The sequence below is a fragment of the Narcine bancroftii genome, chromosome 3, assembly GCF_036971445.1.
Source record: "Narcine bancroftii isolate sNarBan1 chromosome 3, sNarBan1.hap1, whole genome shotgun sequence".
NCBI lineage: Eukaryota > Metazoa > Chordata > Chondrichthyes > Torpediniformes > Narcinidae > Narcine > Narcine bancroftii.
In genome coordinates this window covers 298,900,425-298,925,665 of record NC_091471.1, presented here as the reverse complement: position 1 = coordinate 298,925,665, position 25,241 = coordinate 298,900,425, and the positions used below count along the sequence as shown (strand labels likewise).

Below are 25,241 nucleotides of genomic sequence, written 5' to 3'. Positions count from 1 at the left end.
CTAAAGTTGACGATCCTGCCGCTGATGTGGTCTCTGTAGATGTTGTGGTGGCCACAGTCGTTGCCTCTGTACTTGTTGTCCCAGTTGTTTCTGGAAGTGTGAAAGAGACATGTTACAGACGTTTAACACCATGAGTGCTTTTGAAATACAATAATATCATGTTTATACGTTTTGTAATCTTCTGAGTTTCAAGAATGACCAATATTTCCTGGTACTTCATTTTTCTTTTCATTTCCTGTGCGATATTATCTAGAAATTCAGTATATTCCTTGCTTGATGATAATATCCAATTAATTTCAGATTTATTGGCGAAAGATATGCTACATTTATCTCGTTTCCTCTTAAAAGAAGACTAACCGGTGATTGCAGTTGTTGTCGATATAACTTCAGGTGTAAATGAAGTTGAACTGCCTGCAGTTGACGTTTGCGCTGTAGTTGAGATCACTTCAGTTGTTGAGGGGGCCACAGTCATCTCCTCTGTACTTGATGTGGTTCCAGATGTTTCTGTCAGTGTGAAAGTGAATTGTTAAAGAAAGTTGAAAGACTGGGAGTCCTTTTCCACAAATAAATTGACATGATAAGACGTCTCGAACATTTCTGCGCATGATCAATCAACAATATTACACGCCACTTTATGCTTTTTTCAAGACTGTTGTGATATTGTCTGGAAAATCATGAAAATGCTTGTTTGATGATAACATCCACATTATTTCACATTTATCAGACAAACTGAACCTGAATTTATGTCTGTCCTCTTTAGTAGACGTACCCGTACTTGCAGTTGGTGTCGATGTTGAAGCTGATGTAATTTCTGTTGTTATTGCACTTGAACTGCCTAAAGTTGACGATCCTGCCGCTGATGTGGTCTCTGTAGATGTTGTGGTGGCCACAGTCGTTGCCTCTGTACTTGTTGTCCCAGTTGTTTCTGTAAGTTTGCAAGGGACAATTTACAGAAGTTTAAAGTCATGAGTGCTTTTTGACAGACAATAATATAATTTTTATACATTTTGTAATCTTCTGAGTTTGAAGAATGACCAATATTTCGTGGTACTTTATTTTTCTTTTCATTTCCTGTGCGATATTATCTGGAAATTCAGTATATTCCTTGCTTGATGATAATATCCAAATAATTTCAGATTTATTGGCGAAAGATACGCTACATTTATCTCGTTTCCTCTTAAAAGAAGACTAACCGGTGATTGCAGTTGTTGTCGATGTAACTTCAGGTGTTAATGAAGTTGAACTGCCTGCAGTTGATGTTTGCGCTGTCGTTGAGATCACTTCAGTTGTTGAGGGGGCCACAGTCATCTCCTCTGTACTTGATGTGGTTTCAGATGTTTCTGGAAGTGTGAAAGTAAATTTTTTAAGAAAGTTGAAAGACTGGGAGTCCTTTTCCACAAATAAATTGACACCATAAGACGTCTCTAACATTTCTGCGCATGATCAATCAACAATATTACACGCCACTTTATGCTTTTTTCAAGACTGTTGTGATATTGTCTGGAAAATCATGAAAATGCTTGTTTGATGATAACATCCACATTATTTCACATTTATCAGACAAACAGAACCTGAATTTATGTCTGTCCTCTTTAGTAGACTTACCCGTACTTGCAGTTGGTGTCGATGTTGAAGCTGATGTAATTTCTGTTGTTATTGCACTTGAACTGCCTAAAGTTGACGATCCTGCCGCTGATGTGGTCTCTGTAGATGTTGTGGTGGCCACAGTCGTTGCCTCTGTACTTGTTGTCCCAGTTGTTTCTGGAAGTGTGAAAGGGACATGTTACAGAAGTTTAAAGTCATGAGTGCTTTTTGACATACGATAATATCATTTTTATACATTTTGTAATCTTCAGAGTTTGAAGAATGACCAATATTTCCTGGTACTTTATTTTTCTTTTCAATTCCTGTGCGATATTATCTGGAAATTCAGTAAATTCCTTGCTTGATGATAACATCCACATAATTTCAGATTTATTTGAGAAAGATAGGCTATCTGTTTTCCTCTTTGAAGAAGACTAACCAGTGCTTGCTGTTGTTGTCGATGTAACTTCAGTTGTTAATGAACTTGAACTGCCTGCAGTTGACGTTTGTGCCGATGTTGAGATCACTTCAGTTGTTGAGGGGGCCACAGTCATCTCCTCTGTACTTGATGTGGTTCCAGATGTTTCTGTCAATGTGAAAGTGAATTGTTTAAGAAAGTTCAAAGACTGGGAGTCCTTTTCCACAAATAAATTGACATGATAAGATGTCTCAAACATTTCTGCTCATGAGCAATCAACAATATTACACACTACTTTACGCTTTTTTCAAGACTGTTGTGATATTGTCTGGAAAATCATGAAAATGCATGTTTGATGATAACATCCACATTATTTCACATTTATCAGACAAACTGAACCTGAATTGATGTCTGTCCTCTTTAGTAGACTTACCCGTACTTGCAGTTGGTGTCGATGTTGAAGCTGATGTAATTTCTGTTGTTATTGCACTTGAACTGCCTAAAGTTGACGATCCTGCCGCTGATGTGGTCTCTGTAGATGTTGTGGTGGCCACAGTCGTTGCCTCTGTACTTGTTGTCCCAGTTGTTTCTGGAAGTGTAAATTGACATGTTACAGACGTTTAACACCATGAGTGCTTTTGAAATACAATAATATCATGTTTATACGTTTTGTAATCTTCTGAGTTTCAAGAATGACCAATATTTCCTGGTATTTCATTTTTCTTTTCATTTCCTGTGTGATATTATCTAGAAATTAAGTATATTCCTTGCTTGATGATAATATCCAATTAATTTCAGATTTATTGGCGAAAGATATGCTACATTTATCTCGTTTCCTCTTAAAAGAAGACTAACCGGTGATTGCAGTTGTTGTCGATATAACTTCAGGTGTTAATGAAGTTGAACTGCCTGCAGTTGACGTTTGCGCTGTAGTTGAGATCACTTCAGTTGTTGAGGGGGCCACAGTCATCTCCTCTGTACTTGATGTGGTTCCAGATGTTTCTGTCAGTGTGAAAGTGAATTGTTAAAGAAAGTTGAAAGACTGGGAGTCCTTTTCCACAAATAAATTGACATGATAAGACGTCTCTAACATTTCTGCGCATGGTCAATCAACAATATTACACGCCACTTTATGCTTTTTTCAAGACTGTTGTGATATTGTCTGGAAAATCATGAAAATGCTTGTTTGATGATAACATCCACATTATTTCACATTTATCAGACAAACAGAACCTGAATTTATGTCTGTCCTCTTTAGTAGACTTACCCGTACTTGCAGTTGGTGTCGATGTTGAAGCTGATGTAATTTCTGTTGTTATTGCACTTGAACTGCCTAAAGTTGACGATCCTGCCGCTGATGTGGTCTCTGTAGATGTTGTGGTGGCCACAGTCGTTGCCTCTGTACTTGTTGTCCCAGTTGTTTCTGGAAGTGTGAAAGGGACATGTTACAGAAGTTTAACGCCATGAGTACTTTTGAAATACTATAATATCATGTTTATACGTTTTGTAATCTTCTGAGTTTGAAGAATGAACAATATTTCCTGGTACTTCATTTTTCCTTTCATTTCCTGTGCGATATTATCTGGAAATTCATTAAATTCCTTCCTTGATGATAATATCCAAATAATTTCAGATATATTGGCGAAATAAACGCTACATTTATGTCTTTTCCTCTTTAAAGAAGACTAACCGGTGCTTGCAGTTGTTGTCGATGTAACTTCAGTTGTTAATGAAGTTGAACTGCCTGCAGTTGACGTTTGTGCTGTAGTTGAGATCACTTCAGTTGTTGAGGGGGCCACAGTCATCTCATCTGAACTTGATGTGGTTCCAGATGTTTCTGTCAGTGTGAAAGTGAATTGTTTAAGAAAGTTCAAAGACTGGGAGTCCTTTTCCACAAATAAATTGACATGATAAGATGTCTCTAACATTTCTGCTCATGAGCAATCAACAATATTACACGCTACTTTACGCTTTTTTCAAGACTGTTGTGATATTCTCTGGAAAATCATGAAAATGCTTGTTTGATGATAACATCCACATTATTTCACATTTATCAGACAAACAGAACCTGAATTTATGTCTGTTCCTCTTTAGTAGACGTACCCGTACTTGCAGTTGGTGTCGATGTTGAAGCTGATGTAATTTCTGTTGTTATTGCACTTGAACTGCCTAAAGTTGACGATCCTGCCGCTGATGTGGTCTCTGTAGATGTTGTGGTGGCCACAGTCGTTGCCTCTGTACTTGTTGTCCCAGTTGTTTCTGGAAGTGTGAAAGGGACATGTTACAGAAGTTTAAAGTCATGAGTGCTTTTTGACATACGATAATATCATTTTTATACATTTTGTAATCTTCAGAGTTTGAAGAATGACCAATATTTCCTGGTACTTTATTTTTCTTTTCAATTCCTGTGCGATATTATCTGGAAATTCAGTAAATTCCTTGCTTGATGATAACATCCACATAATTTCAGATTTATTTGAGAAAGATAGGCTATCTGTTTTCCTCTTTGAAGAAGACTAACCAGTGCGTGCTGTTGTTGTCGATGTAACTTCAGTTGTTAATGAACTTGAACTGCCTGCAGTTGACGTTTGTGCCATTGTTGAGATCACTTCAGTTGTTGAGGGGGCCACAGTCATCTCCTCTGTACTTGATGTGGTTCCAGATGTTTCTGGAAGTGTGAAAGTAAATTGTTTAAGAAAGTTCAAAGACTGAGAGTCCTTTTCCACAAATAAATTGACACGAAAAGACATTTGGAACATTTCTGCGCATGAGCAATGAACGATATTTCACGCTACTTTACGCTTTTTTCATGACTGTTGTGATATTGTCTGGAAAATCATGAAAATGCTTGTTTGATGATAACATCCACATTATTTCACATTTATCAGACAAACAGAACCTGAATTTATGTCTGTCCCCTTTAGTAGACTTACCCGTACTTGCAGTTGGTGTCGATGTTGAAGCTGATGTAATTTCTGTTGTTATTGCACTTGAACTGCCTAAAGTTGACGATCCTGCCGCTGATGTGGTCTCTGTAGATGTTGTGGTGGCCACAGTCGTTGCCTCTGTACTTGTTGTCCCAGTTGTTTCTGGAAGTGTGAAAGGGACATGTTACAGAAGTTTAACGCCATGACTGTTTTGAAATACAATAATATCATGTTTATACGTTTTGTAATCTTCTGAGTTTCAAGAATGACCAATATTTCCTGGTACTTCATTTTTCTTTTCATTTCCTGTGCGATATTATCTGGAAATTCAGTATATTCCTTGCTTGATGATAATATCCAAATAATTTCAGGTTTATTGGTGAAAGATATGCTACATTTATCTCGTTTCCTCTTAAAAGAAGACTAACCGGTGATTGCAGATGTTGTCGATGTAACCTCAGGTGTTAATGAAGTTGAACTGCCTGCAGTTGACGTTTGCGCTGTAGTTGAGATCACTTCAGTTGTTGAGGGGGCCACAGTCATCTCCTCTGTACTTGATGTGGTTCCAGATGTTTCTGGAAGTGTGAAAGTAAACTTTTTAAGAAAGTTCAAAGACTGGGAGTCCTTTTCCATAAATAAATTGACACGAAAAGACATTTGGAACATTTCTGCGCATGAGCAATCAACAATATTACACGCCACTTTATGCTTTTTTCAAGACTGTTGTGATATTTTCTGGAAAATCATGAAAATGCTTGTTTGATGATAACATCCACATTATTTCACATTTATCAGACAAACAGAACCTGAATTTATGTCTGTTCCTCTTTAGTAGACGTACCCGTACTTGCAGTTGGTGTCGATGTTGAAGCTGATGTAATTTCTGTTGTTATTGCACTTGAACTGCCTAAAGTTGATGATCCTGCCGCTGATGTGGTCTCTGTAGATGTTGTGGTGGCCACAGTCGTTGCCTCTGTACTTGTTGTCCCAGTTGTTTCTGTAAGTTTGCAAGGGACATGTTACAGAATTTTAAAGTCATGAGTGCTTTTTGACAGACAATAATATCATTTTTATACATTTTGTAATCTTCTGAGTTTGAAGAATGACCAATATTTCGTGGTACTTTATTTTTCTTTTCAATTCCTGTGCATTATTATCTGGAAATTCATTAAATTCCTTCCTTGATGATAATATCCAAATAATTTCAGAAATATCGGCGAAATATACGCTACATTTATGCTTTTCCTCTTTGAAGAAGACTAACCAGTGCTTGCAGTTGTTGTCGATGTAACTTCAGTTGTTAATGAAGTTGAACTGCCTGCAGTTGACGTTTGCGCTGTAGTTGAGATCACTTCAGTTGTTGAGGGGGCCACAGTCATCTCCTCTGTACTTGATGTGGTTCCAGATGTTTCTGTCAGTGTGAAAGTGAATTGTTTAAGAAAGTTCAAAGACTGAGAGTCCTTTTCCACAAATAAATTGACATGATAAGACGTCTCGAACATTTCTGCGCATGAGCAATGAACGATATTTCACGCTACTTTACGCTTTTTTGAAGACTGTTGTGATATTGTCTGGAAAATCATGAAAATGCTTGTTTGATGATAACATCCACATTATTTCACATTTATCAGACAAACAGAACCTGAATTTATGTCTGTCCTCTTTAGTAGACGTACCCGTACTTGCAGTTGGTGTCGATGTTGAAGCTGATGTAATTTCTGTTGTTATTGCACTTGAACTGCCTAAAGTTGACGATCCTGCCGCTGATGTGGTCTCTGTAGATGTTGTGGTGGCCACAGTCGTTGCCTCTGTACTTGTTGTCCCAGTTGTTTCTGGAAGTGTGAAAGAGACATGTTACAGAAGTTTAACACCATGAGTGCTTTTGAAATACAATAATATCATGTTTATACTTTTTGAAATCTTCTGAGTTTGAAGAATGACCAATTTTTCCCTGTACTTCATTTTTCTTTTCATTTCTGTGCGATATTATCTGGAAATTCAGTATATTCCTTGCTTGATAATAATATCCAAATAATTTCAGATTTATTGGCGAAAGATATGCTACATTTATCTCGTTTCCTCTTAAAAGAAGACTAACCGGTGATTGCAGTTGTTGTCGATGTAACCTCAGGTGTCAATGAAGTTGAACTGCCTGCAGTTGACGTTTGCGCTGTAGTTGAGATCACTTCAGTTGTTGAGGGGGCCACAGTCATCTCCTCTGTACTTGATGTGGTTCCAGATGTTTCTGGAAGTGTGAAAGTAAATTTTTTAAGAAAGTTGAAAGACTGGGAGTCCTTTTCCACAAATAAATTGACATGATAAGACGTCTCTATCATTTCTGCGCATGATCAATCAACAATATTACACGCCACTTTATGCTTTTTTCAAGACTGTTGTGATATTGTCTGGAAAATAATAAAATGCTTGATTGATGATAACATTCACATTATTTCACATTTATCAGACAAACAGAACCTGAATTTATGTCTGTTCCTCTTTAGTAGACTTACCCGTACTTGCAGTTGGTGTCGATGTTGAAGCTGATGTAATTTCTGTTGTTATTGCACTTGAACTGCCTAAAGTTGACGATCCTGCCGCTGATGTGGTCTCTGTAGATGTTGTGGTGGCCACAGTTGTTGCCTCTGTACTTGTTGTCCCAGTTGTTTCTGGAAGTGTGAAAGGGACATGTTACAGAAGTTTAAAGTCATGAGTGCTTTTTGACATACGATAATATCATTTTTATACATTTTGTAATCTTCAGAGTTTGAAGAATGACCAATATTTCCTGGTACTTTATTTTTCTTTTCAATTCCTGTGCTATATTATCTGGAAATACAGTAAATTCCTTTTTTGATGATAACATCCACATAATTTCAGATTTATTTGAGAAAGATAGGCTATCTGTTTTCCTCTTTGAAGAAGACTAACCAGTGCTTGCTGTTGTTGTCGATGTAACTTCAGTTGTTAATGAACTTGAACTGCCTGCAGTTGATGTTTGTGCCGATGTTGAGATCACTTCAGTTGTTGAGGGGGCCACAGTCATCCCCTCTGTACTTGATGTGGTACCAGATGTTTCTGTCAGTGTGAAAGTGAATTGTTTAAGAAAGTTGAAAGACTGGGAGTCCTTTTCCACAAATAAATTGACATGATAAGACGTCTCTAACATTTCTGCGCATGAGTAATCAGCAATATTACACGCTACTTTACGCTTTTTTCAAGACTGTTGTGATATTGTCTGGAAAATCATGAAAATGCTTGTTTGATGATAACATCCACATTATTTCACATTTATCAGACAAACAGAACCTGAATTTATGTCTGTCCTCTTTATTAGACTTACCCGTACTTGCAGCTGGTGTCGATGTTGAAGCTGATGTAATTTCTGTTGTTATTGCACTTGAACTGCCTAAAGTTGACGATCCTGCCGCTGATGTGGTCTCTGTAGATGTTGTGGTGGCCACAGTCGTTGCCTCTGTACTTGTTGTCCCAGTTGTTTCTGGAAGTGTGAAAGAGACATGTTACAGACGTTTAACACCATGAGTGCTTTTGAAATACAATAATATCATGTTTATACGTTTTGTAATCTTCTGAGTTTCAAGAATGACCAATATTTCCTGGTACTTCATTTTTCTTTTCATTTCCTGTGCGATATTATCTAGAAATTCAGTATATTCCTTGCTTGATGATAATATCCAATTAATTTCAGATTTATTGGCGAAAGATATGCTACATTTATCTCGTTTCCTCTTAAAAGAAGACTAACCGGTGATTGCAGTTTTTGTCGATATAACTTCAGGTGTAAATGAAGTTGAACTGCCTGCAGTTGACGTTTGCGCTGTAGTTGAGATCACTTCAGTTGTTGAGGGGGCCACAGTCATCTCCTCTGTACTTGATGTGGTTCCAGATGTTTCTGTCAGTGTGAAAGTGAATTGTTAAAGAAAGTTGAAAGACTGGGAGTCCTTTTCCACAAATAAATTGACATGATAAGACGTCTCGAACATTTCTGCGCATGATCAATCAACAATATTACACGCCACTTTATGCTTTTTTCAAGACTGTTGTGATATTGTCTGGAAAATCATGAAAATGCTTGTTTGATGATAACATCCACATTATTTCACATTTATCAGACAAACTGAACCTGAATTTATGTCTGTCCTCTTTAGTAGACGTACCCGTACTTGCAGTTGGTGTCGATGTTGAAGCTGATGTAATTTCTGTTGTTATTGCACTTGAACTGCCTAAAGTTGACGATCCTGCCGCTGATGTGGTCTCTGTAGATGTTGTGGTGGCCACAGTCGTTGCCTCTGTACTTGTTGTCCCAGTTGTTTCTGTAAGTTTGCAAGGGACAATTTACAGAAGTTTAAAGTCATGAGTGCTTTTTGACAGACAATAATATAATTTTTATACATTTTGTAATCTTCTGAGTTTGAAGAATGACCAATATTTCGTGGTACTTTATTTTTCTTTTCATTTCCTGTGCGATATTATCTGGAAATTCAGTATATTCCTTGCTTGATGATAATATCCAAATAATTTCAGATTTATTGGCGAAAGATACGCTACATTTATCTCGTTTCCTCTTAAAAGAAGACTAACCGGTGATTGCAGTTGTTGTCGATGTAACTTCAGGTGTTAATGAAGTTGAACTGCCTGCAGTTGATGTTTGCGCTGTCGTTGAGATCACTTCAGTTGTTGAGGGGGCCACAGTCATCTCCTCTGTACTTGATGTGGTTTCAGATGTTTCTGGAAGTGTGAAAGTAAATTTTTTAAGAAAGTTGAAAGACTGGGAGTCCTTTTCCACAAATAAATTGACACCATAAGACGTCTCTAACATTTCTGCGCATGATCAATCAACAATATTACACGCCACTTTATGCTTTTTTCAAGACTGTTGTGATATTGTCTGGAAAATCATGAAAATGCTTGTTTGATGATAACATCCACATTATTTCACATTTATCAGACAAACAGAACCTGAATTTATGTCTGTCCTCTTTAGTAGACTTACCCGTACTTGCAGTTGGTGTCGATGTTGAAGCTGATGTAATTTCTGTTGTTATTGCACTTGAACTGCCTAAAGTTGACGATCCTGCCGCTGATGTGGTCTCTGTAGATGTTGTGGTGGCCACAGTCGTTGCCTCTGTACTTGTTGTCCCAGTTGTTTCTGGAAGTGTGAAAGGGACATGTTACAGAAGTTTAAAGTCATGAGTGCTTTTTGACATACGATAATATCATTTTTATACATTTTGTAATCTTCAGAGTTTGAAGAATGACCAATATTTCCTGGTACTTTATTTTTCTTTTCAATTCCTGTGCGATATTATCTGGAAATTCAGTAAATTCCTTGCTTGATGATAACATCCACATAATTTCAGATTTATTGGCGAAAGATATGCTACATTTATCTCATTTCCTCTTAAAAGAAGACTAACCGGTGATTGCAGTTGTTGTCGATATAACTTCAGGTGTTAATGAAGTTGAACTGCCTGCAGTTGACGTTTGCGCTGTAGTTGAGATCACTTCAGTTGTTGAGGGGGCCACAGTCATCTCCTCTGTACTTGATGTGGTTCCAGATGTTTCTGTCAGTGTGAAAGTGAATTGTTTAAGAAAGTTGAAAGACTGGGAGTCCTTTTCCACAAATAAATTGACATGATAAGACGTCTCTAACATTTCTGCGCATGATCAATCAACAATATTACACGCCACTTTATGCTTTTTTCAAGACTGTTGTGATATTGTCTGGAAAATCATGAAAATGCTTGTTTGATGATAACATCCACATTATTTCACATTTATCAGACAAACAGAACCTGAATTTATGTCTGTCCTCTTTAGTAGACTTACCCGTACTTGCAGTTGGTGTCGATGTTGAAGCTGATGTAATTTCTGTTGTTATTGCACTTGAACTGCCTAAAGTTGACGATCCTGCCGCTGATGTGGTCTCTGTAGATGTTGTGGTGGCCACAGTCGTTGCCTCTGTACTTGTTGTCCCAGTTGTTTCTGGAAGTGTAAATTGACATGTTACAGACGTTTAACACCATGAGTGCTTTTGAAATACAATAATATCATGTTTATACGTTTTGTAATCTTCTGAGTTTCAAGAATGACCAATATTTCCTGGTATTTCATTTTTCTTTTCATTTCCTGTGCGATATTATCTAGAAATTCAGTATATTCCTTGCTTGATGATAATATCCAATTAATTTCAGATTTATTGGCGAAAGATATGCTACATTTATCTCGTTTCCTCTTAAAAGAAGACTAACCGGTGATTACAGTTGTTGTCGATATAACTTCAGGTGTTAATGAAGTTGAACTGCCTGCAGTTGACGTTTGCGCTGTAGTTGAGATCACTTCAGTTGTTGAGGGGGCCACAGTCATCTCCTCTGTACTTGATGTGGTTCCAGATGTTTCTGTCAGTGTGAAAGTGAATTGTTAAAGAAAGTTGAAAGACTGGGAGTCCTTTTCCACAAATAAATTGACATGATAAGACGTCTCTAACATTTCTGCGCATGGTCAATCAACAATATTCCACGCCACTTTATGCTTTTTTCAAGACTGTTGTGATATTGTCTGGAAAATCATGAAAATGCTTGTTTGATGATAACATCCACATTATTTCACATTTATCAGACAAACAGAACCTGAATTTATGTCTGTCCTCTTTAGTAGACTTACCCGTACTTGCAGTTGGTGTCGATGTTGAAGCTGATGTAATTTCTGTTGTTATTGCACTTGAACTGCCTAAAGTTGACGATCCTGCCGCTGATGTGGTCTCTGTAGATGTTGTGGTGGCCACAGTCGTTGCCTCTGTACTTGTTGTCCCAGTTGTTTCTGGAAGTGTGAAAGGGACATGTTACAGAAGTTTAAAGTCATGAGTGCTTTTTGACATACGATAATATCATTTTTATACATTTTGTAATCTTCTGAGTTTGAAGAATGACCAATATTTCCTGGTACTTTATTTTTCTTTTCAATTCCTGTGCGATATTATTTGGAAATTCAGTAAATTCCTTGCTTGATGATAACATCCACATAATTTCAGATTTATTTGAGAAAGATAGGCTATCTGTATTCCTCTTTGAAGAAGACTAACCAGTGCTTGCTGTTGTTGTCGATGTAACTTCAGTTGTTAATGAACTTGAACTGCCTGCAGTTGACGTTTGTGCCGATGTTGAGATCACTTCAGTTGTTGAGGGGGCCACAGTCATCTCCTCTGTACTTGATGTGGTTCCAGATGTTTCTGGAAGTGTGAAAGTAAATTGTTTAAGAAAGTTCAAAGACTGAGAGTCCTTTTCCACAAATAAATTGACATGATAAGACGTCTCGAACATTTCTGCGCAAGAGCAATGAACGATATTTCACGCTACTTTACGCTTTTTTCATGACTGTTGTGATATTGTCTGGAAAATCATGAAAATGTATGTTTGATGATAACATCCACATTATTTCACATTTATCAGACAAACAGAACCTGAATTTATGTCTGTCCTCTTTAGTAGACGTACCCGTACTTGCAGTTGGTGTCGATGTTGAAGCTGATGTAATTTCTGTTGTTATTGCACTTGAACTGCCTAAAGTTGATGATCCTGCCGATGATGTGGTCTCTGTAGATGTTGTGGTGGCCACAGTCGTTGCCTCTGTACTTGTTGTCCCAGTTGTTTCTGGAAGTGTGAAAGGGACATGTTACAGAAGTTTAACGCCATGAGTGCTTTTGAAATACAATCATATCATGTTTATACGTTTTGTAACCTTCTGAGTTTCAAGAATGACCAATATTTCCTGGTACTTCATTTTTCTTTTAATTTCCTGTGCAATATTATCTGGAAATTCAGTATATTCCTTCCTTAATAATAATATCCAAATAATTTCAGATATATTGGCGAAATATACGCTACATTTATGTCTTTTCCTCTTTAAAGAAGACTAACCGGTGATTGCAGTTGTTGTCGATGTAACTTCAGGTGTTAATGAAGTTGAACTGCCTGCAGTTGACGTTTGTGCCATAGCTGAGATCACTTCAGTTGTTGAGGGGGCAACAGTCATCTCCTCTGTACTTGATGTGGTTCCAGATGTTTCTGTCAATGTGAAAGTGAATTGTTTAAGAAAGTTCAAAGACTGGGAGTCCTTTTCCACAAATAAATTGACATGATAAGATGTCTCTAACATTTCTGCTCATGAGCAATCAACAATATTACACACTACTTTACGCTTTTTTCAAGACTGTTGTGATATTGTCTGGAAAATCATGAAAATGCATGTTTGATGATAACATCCACATTATTTCACATTTATCAGACAAACTGAACCTGAATTGATGTCTGTCCTCTTTAGTAGACTTACCCGTACTTGCAGTTGGTGTCGATGTTGAAGCTGATGTAATTTCTGTTGTTATTGCACTTGAACTGCCTAAAGTTGACGATCCTGCCGCTGATGTGGTCTCTGTAGATGTTGTGGTGGCCACAGTCGTTGCCTCTGTACTTGTTGTCCCAGTTGTTTCTGGAAGTGTAAAGAGACATGTTACAGACGTTTAACACCATGAGTGCTTTTGAAATACAATAATATCATGTTTATACGTTTTGTAATCTTCTGAGTTTCAAGAATGACCAATATTTCCTGGTATTTCATTTTTCTTTTCATTTCCTGTGCGATATTATCTAGAAATTCAGTATATTCCTTGCTTGATGATAATATCCAATTAATTTCAGATTTATTGGCGAAAGATATGCTACATTTATCTCGTTTCCTCTTAAAAGAAGACTAACCGGTGATTGCAGTTGTTGTCGATATAACTTCAGGTGTTAATGAAGTTGAACTGCCTGCAGTTGACGTTTGCGCTGTAGTTGAGATCACTTCAGTTGTTGAGGGGGCCACAGTCATCTCCTCTGTACTTGATGTGGTTCCAGATGTTTCTGTCAGTGTGAAAGTGAATTGTTTAAGAAAGTTGAAAGACTGGAGTCCTTTTCCACAAATAAATTGACATGATAAGACGTCTCTAACATTTCTGCGCATGTTCAATCAACAATATTACACGCCACTTTATGCTTTTTTCAAGACTGTTGTGATATTGTCTGGAAAATCATGAAAATGCTTGTTTGATGATAACATCCACATTATTTCACATTTATCAGACAAACAGAACCTGAATTTATGTCTGTCCTCTTTAGTAGACTTACCCGTACTTGCAGTTGGTGTCGATGTTGAAGCTGATGTAATTTCTGTTGTTATTGCACTTGAACTGCCTAAAGTTGACGAATCTGCCGCTGATGTGGTCTCTGTAGATGTTGTGGTGGCCACAGTCGTTGCCTCTGTACTTGTTGTCCCAGTTGTTTCTGGAAGTGTGAAAGGGACATGTTACAGAAGTTTAAAGTCATGAGTGCTTTTTGACATACGATAATATCATTTTTATACATTTTGTAATCTTCTGAGTTTGAAGAATGACCAATATTTCCTGGTACTTTATTTTTCTTTTCAATTCCTGTGCGATATTATCTGGAAATTCAGTAAATTCCTTGCTTGATGATAACATCCAATTAATTTCAGATTTATTGGCGAAAGATATGCTACATTTATCTCGTTTCCTCTTAAAAGAAGACTAACCGGTGATTGCAGTTGTTGTCGATATAACTTCAGGTGTTAATGAAGTTGAACTGCCTGCAGTTGACGTTTGCGCTGTAGTTGAGATCACTTCAGTTGTTGAGGGGGCCACAGTCATCTCCTCTGTACTTGATGTGGTTCCAGATGTTTCTGTCAGTGTGAAAGTGAATTGTTTAAGAAAGTTGAAAGACTGGGAGTCCTTTTCCACAAATAAATTGAAATGATAAGACGTCTCTAACATTTCTGCGCATGTTCAATCAACAATATTACACGCCACTTTATGCTTTTTTCAAGACTGTTGTGATATTGTCTGGAAAATCATGAAAATGCTTGTTTGATGATAACATCCACATTATTTCACATTTATCAGACAAACAGAACCTGAATTTATGTCTGTCCTCTTTAGTAGACTTACCCGTACTTGCAGTTGGTGTCGATGTTGAAGCTGATGTAATTTCTGTTGTTATTGCACTTGAACTGCCTAAAGTTGACGATCCTGCCGCTGATGTGGTCTCTGTAGATGTTGTGGTGGCCACAGTCGTTGCCTCTGTACTTGTTGTCCCAGTTGTTTCTGGAAGTGTAAATTGACATGTTACAGACGTTTAACACCATGAGTGCTTTTGAAATACAATAATATCATGTTTATACGTTTTGTAATCTTCTGAGTTTCAAGAATGACCAATATTTCCTGGTATTTCATTTTTCTTTTCATTTCCTGTGCGATATTATCTAGAAATTCAGTATATTCCTTGCTTGATGATAATATCCAATTAATTTCAGATTTATTGGCGAAAGATATGCTACATTTATCTCGTTTCCTCTTAAAAGAAGACTAACCGGTGATTGCAGTTGTTGTCGATATAACTTCAGGTGTTAATGAAGTTGAACTGCCTGCAGTTGACGTTTGCGCTGTAGTTGAGATCACTTCAGTTGTTGAGGGGGCCACAGTCATCTCCTCTGTACTTGATGTGGTTCCAGATGTTTCTGTCAGTGTGAAAGTGAATTGTTTAAGAAAGTTCAAAGACTGGGAGTCCTTTTCCACAAATAAATTGACATGATAAGATGTCTCTAACATTTCTGCTCATGAGCAATCAACAATATTACACACTACTTTACGCTTTTTTCAAGACTGTTGTGATATTGTCTGGAAAATCATGAAAATGCATGTTTGATGATAACATCCACATTATTTCACATTTATCAGACAAACTGAACCTGAATTGATGTCTGTCCTCTTTAGTAGACTTACCCGTACTTGCAGTTGGTGTCGATGTTGAAGCTGATGTAATTTCTGTTGTTATTGCACTTGAACTGCCTAAAGTTGACGATCCTGCCGCTGATGTGGTCTCTGTAGATGTTGTGGTGGCCACAGTCGTTGCCTCTGTACTTGTTGTCCCAGTTGTTTCTGGAAGTGTAAAGAGACATGTTACAGACGTTTAACACCATGAGTGCTTTTGAAATACAATAATATCATGTTTATACGTTTTGTAATCTTCTGAGTTTCAAGAATGACCAATATTTCCTGGTATTTCATTTTTCTTTTCATTTCCTGTGCGATATTATCTATAAATTCAGTATATTCCTTGCTTGATGATAATATCCAATTAATTTCAGATTTATTGGCGAAATATACGCTACATTTATGTCTTTTCCTCTTTAAAGAAGACTAACCGGTGATTGCAGTTGTTGTCGATGTAACTTCAGGTGTTAATGAAGTTGAACTGCCTGCAGTTGACGTTTGTGCCATAGCTGAGATCACTTCAGTGGTTGAGGGGGCAACAGTCATCTCCTCTGTACTTGATGTGGTTCCAGATGTTTCTGTCAATGTGAAAGTGAATTGTTTAAGAAAGTTCAAAGACTGGGAGTCCTTTTCCACAAATAAATTGACACGAAAAGACATTTGGAACATTTCTGCTCATGTGCAATCAACAATATTACACACTACTTTACGCTTTTTTCAAGACTGTTGTGATATTGTCTGGAAAATCATGAAAATGCTTGTTTGATGATAACATTCACATTATTTCACATTTATCAGACAAACTGAACCTGAATTTATGTCTGTCCTCTTTAGTAGACTTACCCGTACTTGCAGTTGGTGTCGATGTTGAAGCTGATGTAATTTCTGTTGTTATTGCACTTGAACTGCCTAAAGTTGACGATCCTGCCGCTGATGTGGTCTCTGTAGATGTTGTGGTGGCCACAGTCGTTGCCTCTGTACTTGTTGTCCCAGTTGTTTCTGGAAGTGTGAAAGGGACATGTTACAGAAGTTTAACGCCATGAGTGCTTTTGAAATACAATAATATCATGTTTATACGTTTTGTAATCTTCTGAGTTTCAAGAATGACCAATATTTCCTGGTACTTCATTTTCCTTTTCATTTCCTGTGCGATATTATCTGGAAATTCAGTATATTCCTTGCTTGATGATAATATCCAAATAATTTCAGGTTTATTGGTGAAAGATATGCTACATTTATCTCGTTTCCTCTTAAAAGAAGACTAACCGGTGATTGCAGTTGTTGTCGATGTAACCTCAGGTGTTAATGAAGTTGAACTGCCTGCAGTTGACGTTTGCGCTGTAGTTGAGATCACTTCAGTTGTTGAGGGGGCCACAGTCATCTCATCTGTACTTGATGTGGTTCCAGATGTTTCTGGAAGTGTGAAAGTAAATTTTTTAAGAAAGTTGAAAGACTGGGAGTCCTTCTCCACAAATAAATTGACACGAAAAGACATTTGGAACATTTCTGCGCATGAGCAATCAAGAATATTACACGCCACATTATGCTTTTTTCAAGACTGTTGTGATATTGTCTGGAAAATCATGAAAATGCTTGTTTGATGATAACATCCACATTATTTCACATTTATCAGACAAACAGAACCTGAATTTATGTCTGTCCTCTTTAGTAGACTTACCCGTACTTGCAGTTGGTGTCGATGTAGAAGCTGATGTAATTTCTGTTGTTATTGCACTTGAACTGCCTAAAGTTGACGATCCTGCCGCTGATGTGGTCTCTGTAGATGTTGTGGTGGCCACAGTCGTTGCCTCTGTACTTGTTGTCCCAGTTGTTTCTGGAAGTGTGAAAGGGACATGTTACAGAAGTTTAAAGTCATGAATGCTTTTGAAATACAATAATATCATGTTTATACGTTTTGTAATCTTCTGAGTTTCAAGAATGACCAATATTTCCTGGTACTTCATTTTTCTTTTCATTTCCTGTGCGATATTATCTGGAAATTCAGTATATTCCTTGCTTGATGATAATATCCAAATAATTTCAGGTTTATTGGTGAAAGATATGCTACATTTATCTCGTTTCCTCTTAAAAGAAGACTAACCGGTGATTGCAGATGTTGTCGATGTAACCTCAGGTGTTAATGAAGTTGAACTGCCTGCAGTTGACGTTTGCGCTATAGTTGAGATAACTTCAGTTGTTGAGGGGGCCACAGTCATCTCCTCTGTACTTGATGTGGTTCCAGATGTTTCTGGAAGTGTGAAAGTAAATTTTTTAAGAAAGTTCAAAGACTGGGAGTCCTTTTCCAGAAATAAATTGACACGAAAAGACATTTGGAACATTTCTGCGCATGAGCAATCAACAATATTACACGCCACTTTATGCTTTTTTCAAGACTGTTGTGATATTTTTTGGAAAATCATGAAAATGCTTGTTTGATGATAACATCCACATTATTTCACATTTATCAGACAAACAGAACCTGAATTTATGTCTGTTCCTCTTTAGTAGACGTACCCGTACTTGCAGTTGGTGTCGATGTTGAAGCTGATGTAATTTCTGTTGTTATTGCACTTGAACTGCCTAAAGTTGACGATCCTGCCGCTGATGTGGTCTCTGTAGATGTTGTGGTGGCCACAGTCGTTGCCTCTGTACTTGTTGTCCCAGTTGTTTCTGTAAGTTTGCAAGGGACATGTTACAGAATTTTAAAGTCATGAGTGCTTTTTGACAGACAATAATATCATTTTTATACATTTTGTAATCTTCTGAGTTTGAAGAATGACCAATATTTCGTGGTACTTTATTTTTCTTTTCAATTCCTGTGCATTATTATCTGGAAATTCATTAAATTCCTTCCTTGATGATAATATCCAAATAATTTCAGAAATATCGGCGAAATATACGCTACATTTATGCTTTTCCTCTTTGAAGAAGACTAACCAGTGCTTGCAGTTGTTGTCGATGTAACTTCAGTTGTTAATGAAGTTGAACTGCCTGCAGTTGACGTTTGTGCCGTAGTTGAGATCACTTCAGTTGTTGAGGGGGCCACAGTCATCTCCTCTGTACTTGATGTGGTTCCAGATGTTTCTGTCAGTGTGAAAGTGAATTGTTTAAGAAAGTTCAAAGACTGGGAGTCCTTTTCCACAAATAAATTGACATGATAAGATGTCTCTAACATTTCTGCTCATGAGAAATCAACAATATTACGCGCTACTTTACGCTTTTTTCAAGACTGTTGTGATATTGTCTGGAAAATCATGAAAATGCTTGTTTGATGATAACATCCACATTATTTCACATTTATCAGACAAACTGAACCTGAATTTATGTCTGTCCTCTTTAGTAGACTTACCCGTACTTGCAGTTGGTGTCGATGTTGAAGCTGATATAATTTCTGTTGTTATTGCACTTGAACTGCCTAAAGTTGACGATCCTGCCGCTGATGTGGTCTCTGTAGATGTTGTGGTGGCCATAGTCGTTGCCTCTGTACTTGTTGTCCCAGTTGTTTCTGTAAGTTTGCAAGGGACAATTTACAGAAGTTTAAAGTCATGAGTGCTTTTTGACAGACAATAATATAATTTTTATACATTTTGTAATCTTCTGAGTTTGAAGAATGACCAATATTTCATGGTACTTTATTTTTCTTTTCATTTCCTTTGCGATATTATCTGGAAATTCAGTATATTCCTTGCTTGATGATAATATCCAAATAATTTCAGATTTATTGGCGAAAGATACGCTACATTTATCTCGTTTCCTCTTAAAAGAAGACTAACCTGTGATTGCAGTTGTTGTCGATGTAACTTCAGGTGTTAATGAAGTTGAACTGCCTGCAGTTGATGTTTGCGCTGTAGTTGAGATCACTTCAGTTGTTGAGGGGGCCACAGTCATCTCCTCTGTACTTGATGTGGTTCCAGATGTTTCTGGAAGTGTCAAAGTAAATTTTTTAAGAAAGTTGAAAGACTGGGAGTCCTTTTCCACAAATAAATTGACACGAAAAGACATTTGGAACATTTCTGCGCATGAGCAATCAACAATATTACACGCCACTTTATGCTTTTTTCAAGACTGTTGTGATATTTTTTGGAAAATCTTGAAAATGCTTGTTTGATGATAACATCCACATTATTTCACATTTATCAGACAAACAGAACCTGAACTTATGTCTGTCCTCTTTAGTAGACTTACCCGTACTTGCAGTTGGTGTCGATGTTGAAGCTGATGTAATTTCTGTTGTTATTGCACTTGAACTGCCTAAAGTTGACGATCCTGCCGCTGATGTTGTGGTGGCCAGAGTCGTTGCCTCTGTACTTGTTGTCCCAGTTGTTTCTGGAAGTGTGAAAGAGACATGTTACAGAAGTTTAACACCATGAGTGCTTTTGAAATACAATAATATCATGTTTATATGTTTTGAAATCTTCTGAGTTTGAAGAATGACCAATATTTCCTAGTACTTCATTTTTCTTTTCATTTCTGTGCGATATTATCTGGAAATTCAGTATATTCCTTGCTTGATGATAATATCCAAATAATTTCAGATTTATTGGCGAAAGATATGCTACATTTATCTCGTTTCCTCTTAAAAGAAGACTAACCGGTGATTGCAGTTGTTGTCGATGTAACCTCAGGTGTCAATGAAGTTGAACTGCCTGCAGTTGACGTTTGCGCCGTAGTTGAGATCACTTCAGTTGTTGAGGGGGCCACAGTCATCTCATCTGTACTTGATGTGGTTCCAGATGTTTCTGGAAGTGTGAAAGTAAATTTTTTAAGAAAGTTGAAAGACTGGGAGTCCTTTTCCACAAATAAATTGACACGAAAAGACATTTGGAACATTTCTGCGCATGAGCAATCAACAATATTAAATGCCACTTTATGCTTTTTTCAAGGCTGTTGTGATATTTTTTGGAAAATCATGAAAATGCTTGTTTGATGATAACATCCACATTATTTCACATTTATCAGACAAACAGAACCTGAACTTATGTCTGTTCCTCTTTAGTAGACTTACCCGTACTTGCAGTTGGTGTCGATGTTGAAGCTGATGTAATTTCTGTTGTTATTGAACTTGAACTGCCTACAGTTGACGATCCTGCCGCTGATGTGGTCTCTGTAGATGTTGTGGTGGCCACAGTCGTTGCCTCTGTACTTGTTGTCCGAGTTGTTTCTGTAGGTTTGCAAGGGACATGTTACAGAAGTTTAAAGTCATGAGTGCTTTTTGACAGACAATAATATCATTTTTATACATTTTGTAATCTTCTGAGTTTGAAGAATGACCAATATTTCGTGGTACTTTATTTTTCTTTTCAATTCCTGTGCATTATTATATGGAAATTCATTAAATTCCTTCCTTGATGATAATATCCAAATAATTTCAGAAATATTGGCGAAATATACGCTACATTTATGTCTTTTCCTCTTTAAAGAAGACTAACCGGTGCTTGCAGTTGTTGTCGATGTAACTTCAGGTGTCAATGAAGTTGAACTGCCTGCAGTTGACGTTTGTGCCATAGCTGAGATCACTTCAGTGGTTGAGGGGGCCACAGTCATCTCCTCTGTACTTGATGTGGTTCCAGATGTTTCTGTCAATGTGAAAGTGAATTGTTTAAGAAAGTTCAAAGACTGGGAGTCCTTTTCCACAAATAAATTGACATGATAAGATGTCTCTAACATTTCTGCTCATGAGCAATCAACAATATTACACACTACTTTACGCTTTTTTCAAGACTGTTGTGATATTGTCTGGAAAATCATGAAACTGCTTGTTTGATGATAACATCCACATTATTTCACATTTATCAGACAAACTGAACCTGAATTTATGTCTGTCCTCTTTAGTAGACTTACCCGTACTTGCAGTTGGTGTCGATGTTGAAGCTGATGTAATTTCTGTTGTTATTGCACTTGAACTGCCTAAAGTTGACGATCCTGCCGCTGATGTGGTCTCTGTAGATGTTGTGGTGGCCACAGTCGTTGCCTCTGTACTTGTTGTCCCAGTTGTTTCTGGAAGTGTAAAGAGACATGTTACAGACGTTTAACACCATGAGTGCTTTTGAAATACAATAATATCATGTTTATACGTTTTGTAATCTTCTGAGTTTCAAGAATGACCAATTTTTCCTGGTACTTCATTTTCCTTTTCATTTCCTGTGCGATATTATCTGGAAATTCAGTATATTCCTTGCTTGATGATAATATCCAAATAATTTCAGATTTATTGGCGAAAGATATGCTACATTTATCTCGTTTCCTCTTAAAAGAAGACTAACCGGTGATTGCAGTTGTTGTCGATGTAACTTCAGGTGTTAATGAAGTTGAACTGCCTGCAGTTGACGTTTGCGCTGTAGTTGAGATCACTTCAGTTGTTGAGGGGGCCACAGGCATCTCCTCTGTACTTGATGTGGTTCCAGATGTTTCTGGAAGTGTGAAAGTAAATTTTTTAAGAAAGTTGAAAGACTGGGAGTCCTTTTCCACAAATAAATTGACACGAAAAGACATTTGGAACATTTCTGCGCATGAGCAATCAACAATATTACACGCCACATTATGCTTTTTTCAAGACTGTTGTGATATTGTCTGGAAAATAATAAAATGCTTGATTGATGATAACATTCACATTATTTCACATTTATCAGACAAACAGAACCTGAATTTATGTCTGTCCTCTTTAGTAGACTTACCCGTACTTGCAGTTGGTGTCGATGTTGAAGCTGATGTAATTTCTGTTGTTATTGCACTTGAACTGCCTAAAGTTGACGATCCTGCCGCTGATGTGGTCTCTGTAGATGTTGTGGTGGCCACAGTTGTTGCCTCTGTACTTGTTGTCCCAGTTGTTTCTGGAAGTGTGAAAGGGACATGTTACAGAAGTTTAAAGTCATGAGTGCTTTTTGACATACGATAATATCATTTTTATACATTTTGTAATCTTCAGAGTTTGAAGAATGACCAATATTTCCTGGTACTTTATTTTTCTTTTCAATTCCTGTGCGATATTATCTGGAAATTCAGTATATTCCTTCCTTAATGATAATATCCAAATAATTTCAGATATATTGGCGAAATATACGCTACATTTATGTCTTTTCCTCTTTAAAGAAGACTAACCGGTGATTGCAGTTGTTGTCGATGTAACTTCAGGTGTTAATGAAGTTGAACTGCCTGCAGTTGACGTTTGTGCCATAGCTGAGATCACTTCAGTGGTTGAGGGGGCAACAGTCATCTCCTCTGTACTTGATGTGGTTCCAGATGTTTCTGTCAATGTGAAAGTGAATTGTTTAAGAAAGTTCAAAGACTGGGAGTCCTTTTCCACAAATAAATTGACATGATAAGATGTCTCTAACATTTCTGCTCATGTGCAATCAACAATATTACACACTACTTTACGCTTTTTTCAAGACTGTTGTGATATTGTCTGGAAAATCATGAAAATGCTTGTTTGATGATAACATCCACATTATTTCACATTTATCAGACAAACTGAACCTGAATTTATGTCTGTCCTCTTTAGTAGACTTACCCGTACTTGCAGTTGGTGTCGATGTTGAAGCTGATGTAATTTCTGTTGTAATTGCACTTGAACTGCCTAAAGTTGACGATCCTGCCGCTGATGTGGTCTCTGTAGATGTTGTGGTGGCCACAGTCGTTGCCTCTGTACTTGTTGTCCCAGTTGTTTCTGGAAGTGTGAAATGGACATGTTACAGAAGTTTAACGCCATGAGTGCTTTTGAAATACAATAATATCATGTTTTTTTTTTTTTTAATTTTTTTATTTTTCACACCATAAATCACATTAGCCATGATATACACTATTTCTTTTCACACATATACAGTGACTTTTTCTCCCCCCCCCTTTCCTCCCAAACCACCCCCCCACCCCCCCCTCTCATCCATTTTAGGTATACAATCTAGGTTGCATTAATCCAGTCAGACAATGTTGTCATTCAACAAAATTACACCAGAAATTCTACTGAGTCCATTCTTTTCTTTCCTTCTCCTTCTATCAACTTAGGTAATGTTTGTCCCCGGTAGGTTTTCGCTATTGTATTTAATGTAAGGCTCCTATACTTGTTCGAATATTTCAATATTATTTCTTAACCAATATGTTATTTTTTTTTCTAATGGAATACATTTATTCATTTAAATTTGGTAGTTTCTTCCTTTTAATTTGGTTATGTATTCCATTAATATTTAAAGACATATAGTTCAGCGTAGCCCTTTTATATTTTGTTTATCTTCTCTTTCCGTTTTTCCATCATTACCTTTCCTCCTTTTCCATTTCTGTTTTCTTATTTTCAACTCTTCATAAGACAACATTCCTACAACATCTAACATTTTCCTTATTCTCCTATTTCTATCTTATTTATCCCCAATCTCCCCTTCACCTCCTGAGTTGTCCTTTATCCCTTGTCGGACAACCACATCTCCCCTCTCCATTTGGATTTGCGAATCCACTCGCAAGCGTCAACTGATTGTGCAGTGACCGCTATTTCCCCCCACCCCGCCTCCCCCAGAAAAGATTTCACTTTTCATATGTCACAAAGGTCCCTCTTTTAATTCCCTCCTTATTCTCTCTATTCCATTACCTTCCCTTATTAATTCTTGTCTATACTATCTATATTTTCCTCTAAGTACAGATACATTCATGTATGCTCATTGTCTCTATTCACTCTTATACCTCTTTACCTGCATACATATCAATCGTGATCATTTTTACTCTCATTACCCGTCTTCTTCCCTCAGTCTATTTTTGTCTTTACCCACATACATATCAGTCGTGATCATTTTAACTCTCATTACCCGTCTTCCTCCCTCAGTCTATTTTTGTAATTGTTCTGCAAATTTTCGTGCTTCTTCTGGATCCGAGAATAGTCTGTTTTGCTGTCCTGGAATAAATATTTTCAATACCGCTGGATGCTTTAGTATAAATTTATACCCTTTCTTCCATAAAATCGCCTTTGCTGTATTGAACTCTTTTCTCTTCTTTAGGAGTTCAAAACTTATATCTGGATAAATGAAGATTTTTTGCCCTTTATACTCCAGTGGTTTGTTGCCCTCTCTTACTTTTTCCATTGTCTTCTCCAGTACCTTTTCTCTTGTAGTATATCTTAGGAATTTTACTACAATAGATCTTGGTTTTTGTTGTGGTTGTGGTTTAGAGGCCAATACTCTATGTGCCCTTTCTATTTCCATTTCATGCTGTAGTTCTGGACATCCTAGGGTCTTAGGGATCCACTCTTTTATAAACTCCCTCATATTCTTGCCTTCTTCATCTTCCTTAAGGCCCACTATCTTTATGTTATTTCTTCTGTTATGGTTTTCCATTGTATCTATTTTTTGAGCTAGTAGTTCTTGTGTCTCTTTAGTTTTTTTATTAGATTTCTCCAATTTCTTTTTTAAGTCTTCTACCTCCATTTCTGCTGCTACTGCCCGCTCTTCCATCTTGTCCATTTTTTTTCCCATTTCTGTTAAGGTCATCTCCA

The 25,241-nt window shown here is 37.1% G+C and overlaps 3 protein-coding genes and 1 long non-coding RNA gene across 4 annotated transcripts in view; all 4 read right to left on the bottom strand.

Moving 5' to 3' along the window:
* Window positions 1-7,265, bottom strand: LOC138756849 (mucin-22-like). The gene is made up of 18 exons (XM_069923241.1): window positions 7,028-7,265; window positions 6,606-6,761; window positions 6,194-6,340; window positions 5,771-5,926; window positions 5,358-5,504; window positions 4,936-5,091; window positions 4,524-4,670; window positions 4,106-4,261; window positions 3,693-3,839; window positions 3,270-3,425; window positions 2,858-3,004; window positions 2,436-2,591; window positions 2,024-2,170; window positions 1,606-1,761; window positions 1,194-1,340; window positions 770-925; window positions 358-504; window positions 1-137 (listed from the first exon to the last, which is right to left on the bottom strand). Exons 1-18 carry the CDS (start codon window positions 7,263-7,265, stop codon window positions 1-3), a joined length of 2,799 nt encoding a protein of 932 aa, XP_069779342.1.
* A 247-nt stretch (window positions 7,266-7,512) lies between these two features.
* LOC138756524 (uncharacterized) lies at window positions 7,513-8,317 on the bottom strand. Its single transcript, XR_011353128.1, has 3 exons — window positions 8,270-8,317; window positions 7,858-8,004; window positions 7,513-7,595 (listed from the first exon to the last, which is right to left on the bottom strand). It is a non-coding gene; the product is annotated as an uncharacterized lncRNA (long non-coding RNA).
* An 18-nt stretch (window positions 8,318-8,335) lies between these two features.
* On the bottom strand, window positions 8,336-16,898 carry LOC138756848 (mucin-22-like). Its single transcript, XM_069923240.1, has 22 exons — window positions 16,847-16,898; window positions 16,613-16,768; window positions 16,201-16,347; window positions 15,779-15,934; window positions 15,367-15,513; window positions 14,945-15,100; window positions 14,533-14,679; window positions 14,109-14,264; window positions 13,698-13,844; window positions 13,276-13,431; window positions 12,864-13,010; window positions 12,441-12,596; window positions 12,029-12,175; window positions 11,611-11,766; window positions 11,199-11,345; window positions 10,777-10,932; window positions 10,365-10,511; window positions 9,941-10,096; window positions 9,529-9,675; window positions 9,105-9,260; window positions 8,693-8,839; window positions 8,336-8,472 (listed from the first exon to the last, which is right to left on the bottom strand). The coding sequence occupies exons 1-22, from the start codon at window positions 16,896-16,898 to the stop codon at window positions 8,336-8,338; spliced, it is 3,219 nt and encodes a 1,072-aa protein (XP_069779341.1).
* A 615-nt stretch (window positions 16,899-17,513) lies between these two features.
* The window catches only part of LOC138756847 (serine-rich adhesin for platelets-like), a 45,588-nt gene continuing 37,860 nt past the window's right edge, over window positions 17,514-25,241 (bottom strand). Inside the window, exons 54-68 of the mRNA XM_069923238.1 lie at window positions 23,280-23,435; window positions 22,868-23,014; window positions 22,444-22,599; window positions 22,033-22,179; window positions 21,611-21,766; window positions 21,199-21,345; window positions 20,775-20,930; window positions 20,362-20,508; window positions 19,955-20,095; window positions 19,543-19,689; window positions 19,119-19,274; window positions 18,707-18,853; window positions 18,284-18,439; window positions 17,871-18,017; window positions 17,514-17,650 (exon numbers count right to left, since the gene is read on the bottom strand). Of these exons, the coding sequence (XP_069779339.1) occupies window positions 17,514-17,650; window positions 17,871-18,017; window positions 18,284-18,439; window positions 18,707-18,853; window positions 19,119-19,274; window positions 19,543-19,689; window positions 19,955-20,095; window positions 20,362-20,508; window positions 20,775-20,930; window positions 21,199-21,345; window positions 21,611-21,766; window positions 22,033-22,179; window positions 22,444-22,599; window positions 22,868-23,014; window positions 23,280-23,435 (2,243 nt within the window). The remainder of the gene's footprint in view (window positions 17,651-17,870; window positions 18,018-18,283; window positions 18,440-18,706; window positions 18,854-19,118; window positions 19,275-19,542; window positions 19,690-19,954; window positions 20,096-20,361; window positions 20,509-20,774; window positions 20,931-21,198; window positions 21,346-21,610; window positions 21,767-22,032; window positions 22,180-22,443; window positions 22,600-22,867; window positions 23,015-23,279; window positions 23,436-25,241) is intronic.

Coding starts and splice junctions, on each gene's coding strand:
- LOC138756849 (XM_069923241.1), bottom strand. CDS start 7,265: ATGATAGAGACGTCTTATCATGTCAATTTATTTGTGGAAAAGGACTCC. Junction 3,840..4,105: donor GACACCAACTGCAAGTACGG/GTACGTCTACTA, acceptor TCACACTGACAG/AAACATCTGGAACCACATCA. Junction 505..769: donor GACACCAACTGCAAGTACGG/GTACGTCTACTA, acceptor TCACACTGACAG/AAACATCTGGAACCACATCA.
- LOC138756848 (XM_069923240.1), bottom strand. CDS start 16,898: ATGAAGTACCAGGAAATATTGGTCATTCTTGAAACTCAGAAGATTACA. Junction 15,935..16,200: donor GACAACAACTGCAATCACCG/GTTAGTCTTCTT, acceptor TTACACTTCCAG/AAACAACTGGGACAACAAGT. Junction 10,933..11,198: donor GACAACAACTGTAATCACCG/GTTAGTCTTCTT, acceptor TTACACTTCCAG/AAACAACTGGGACAACAAGT.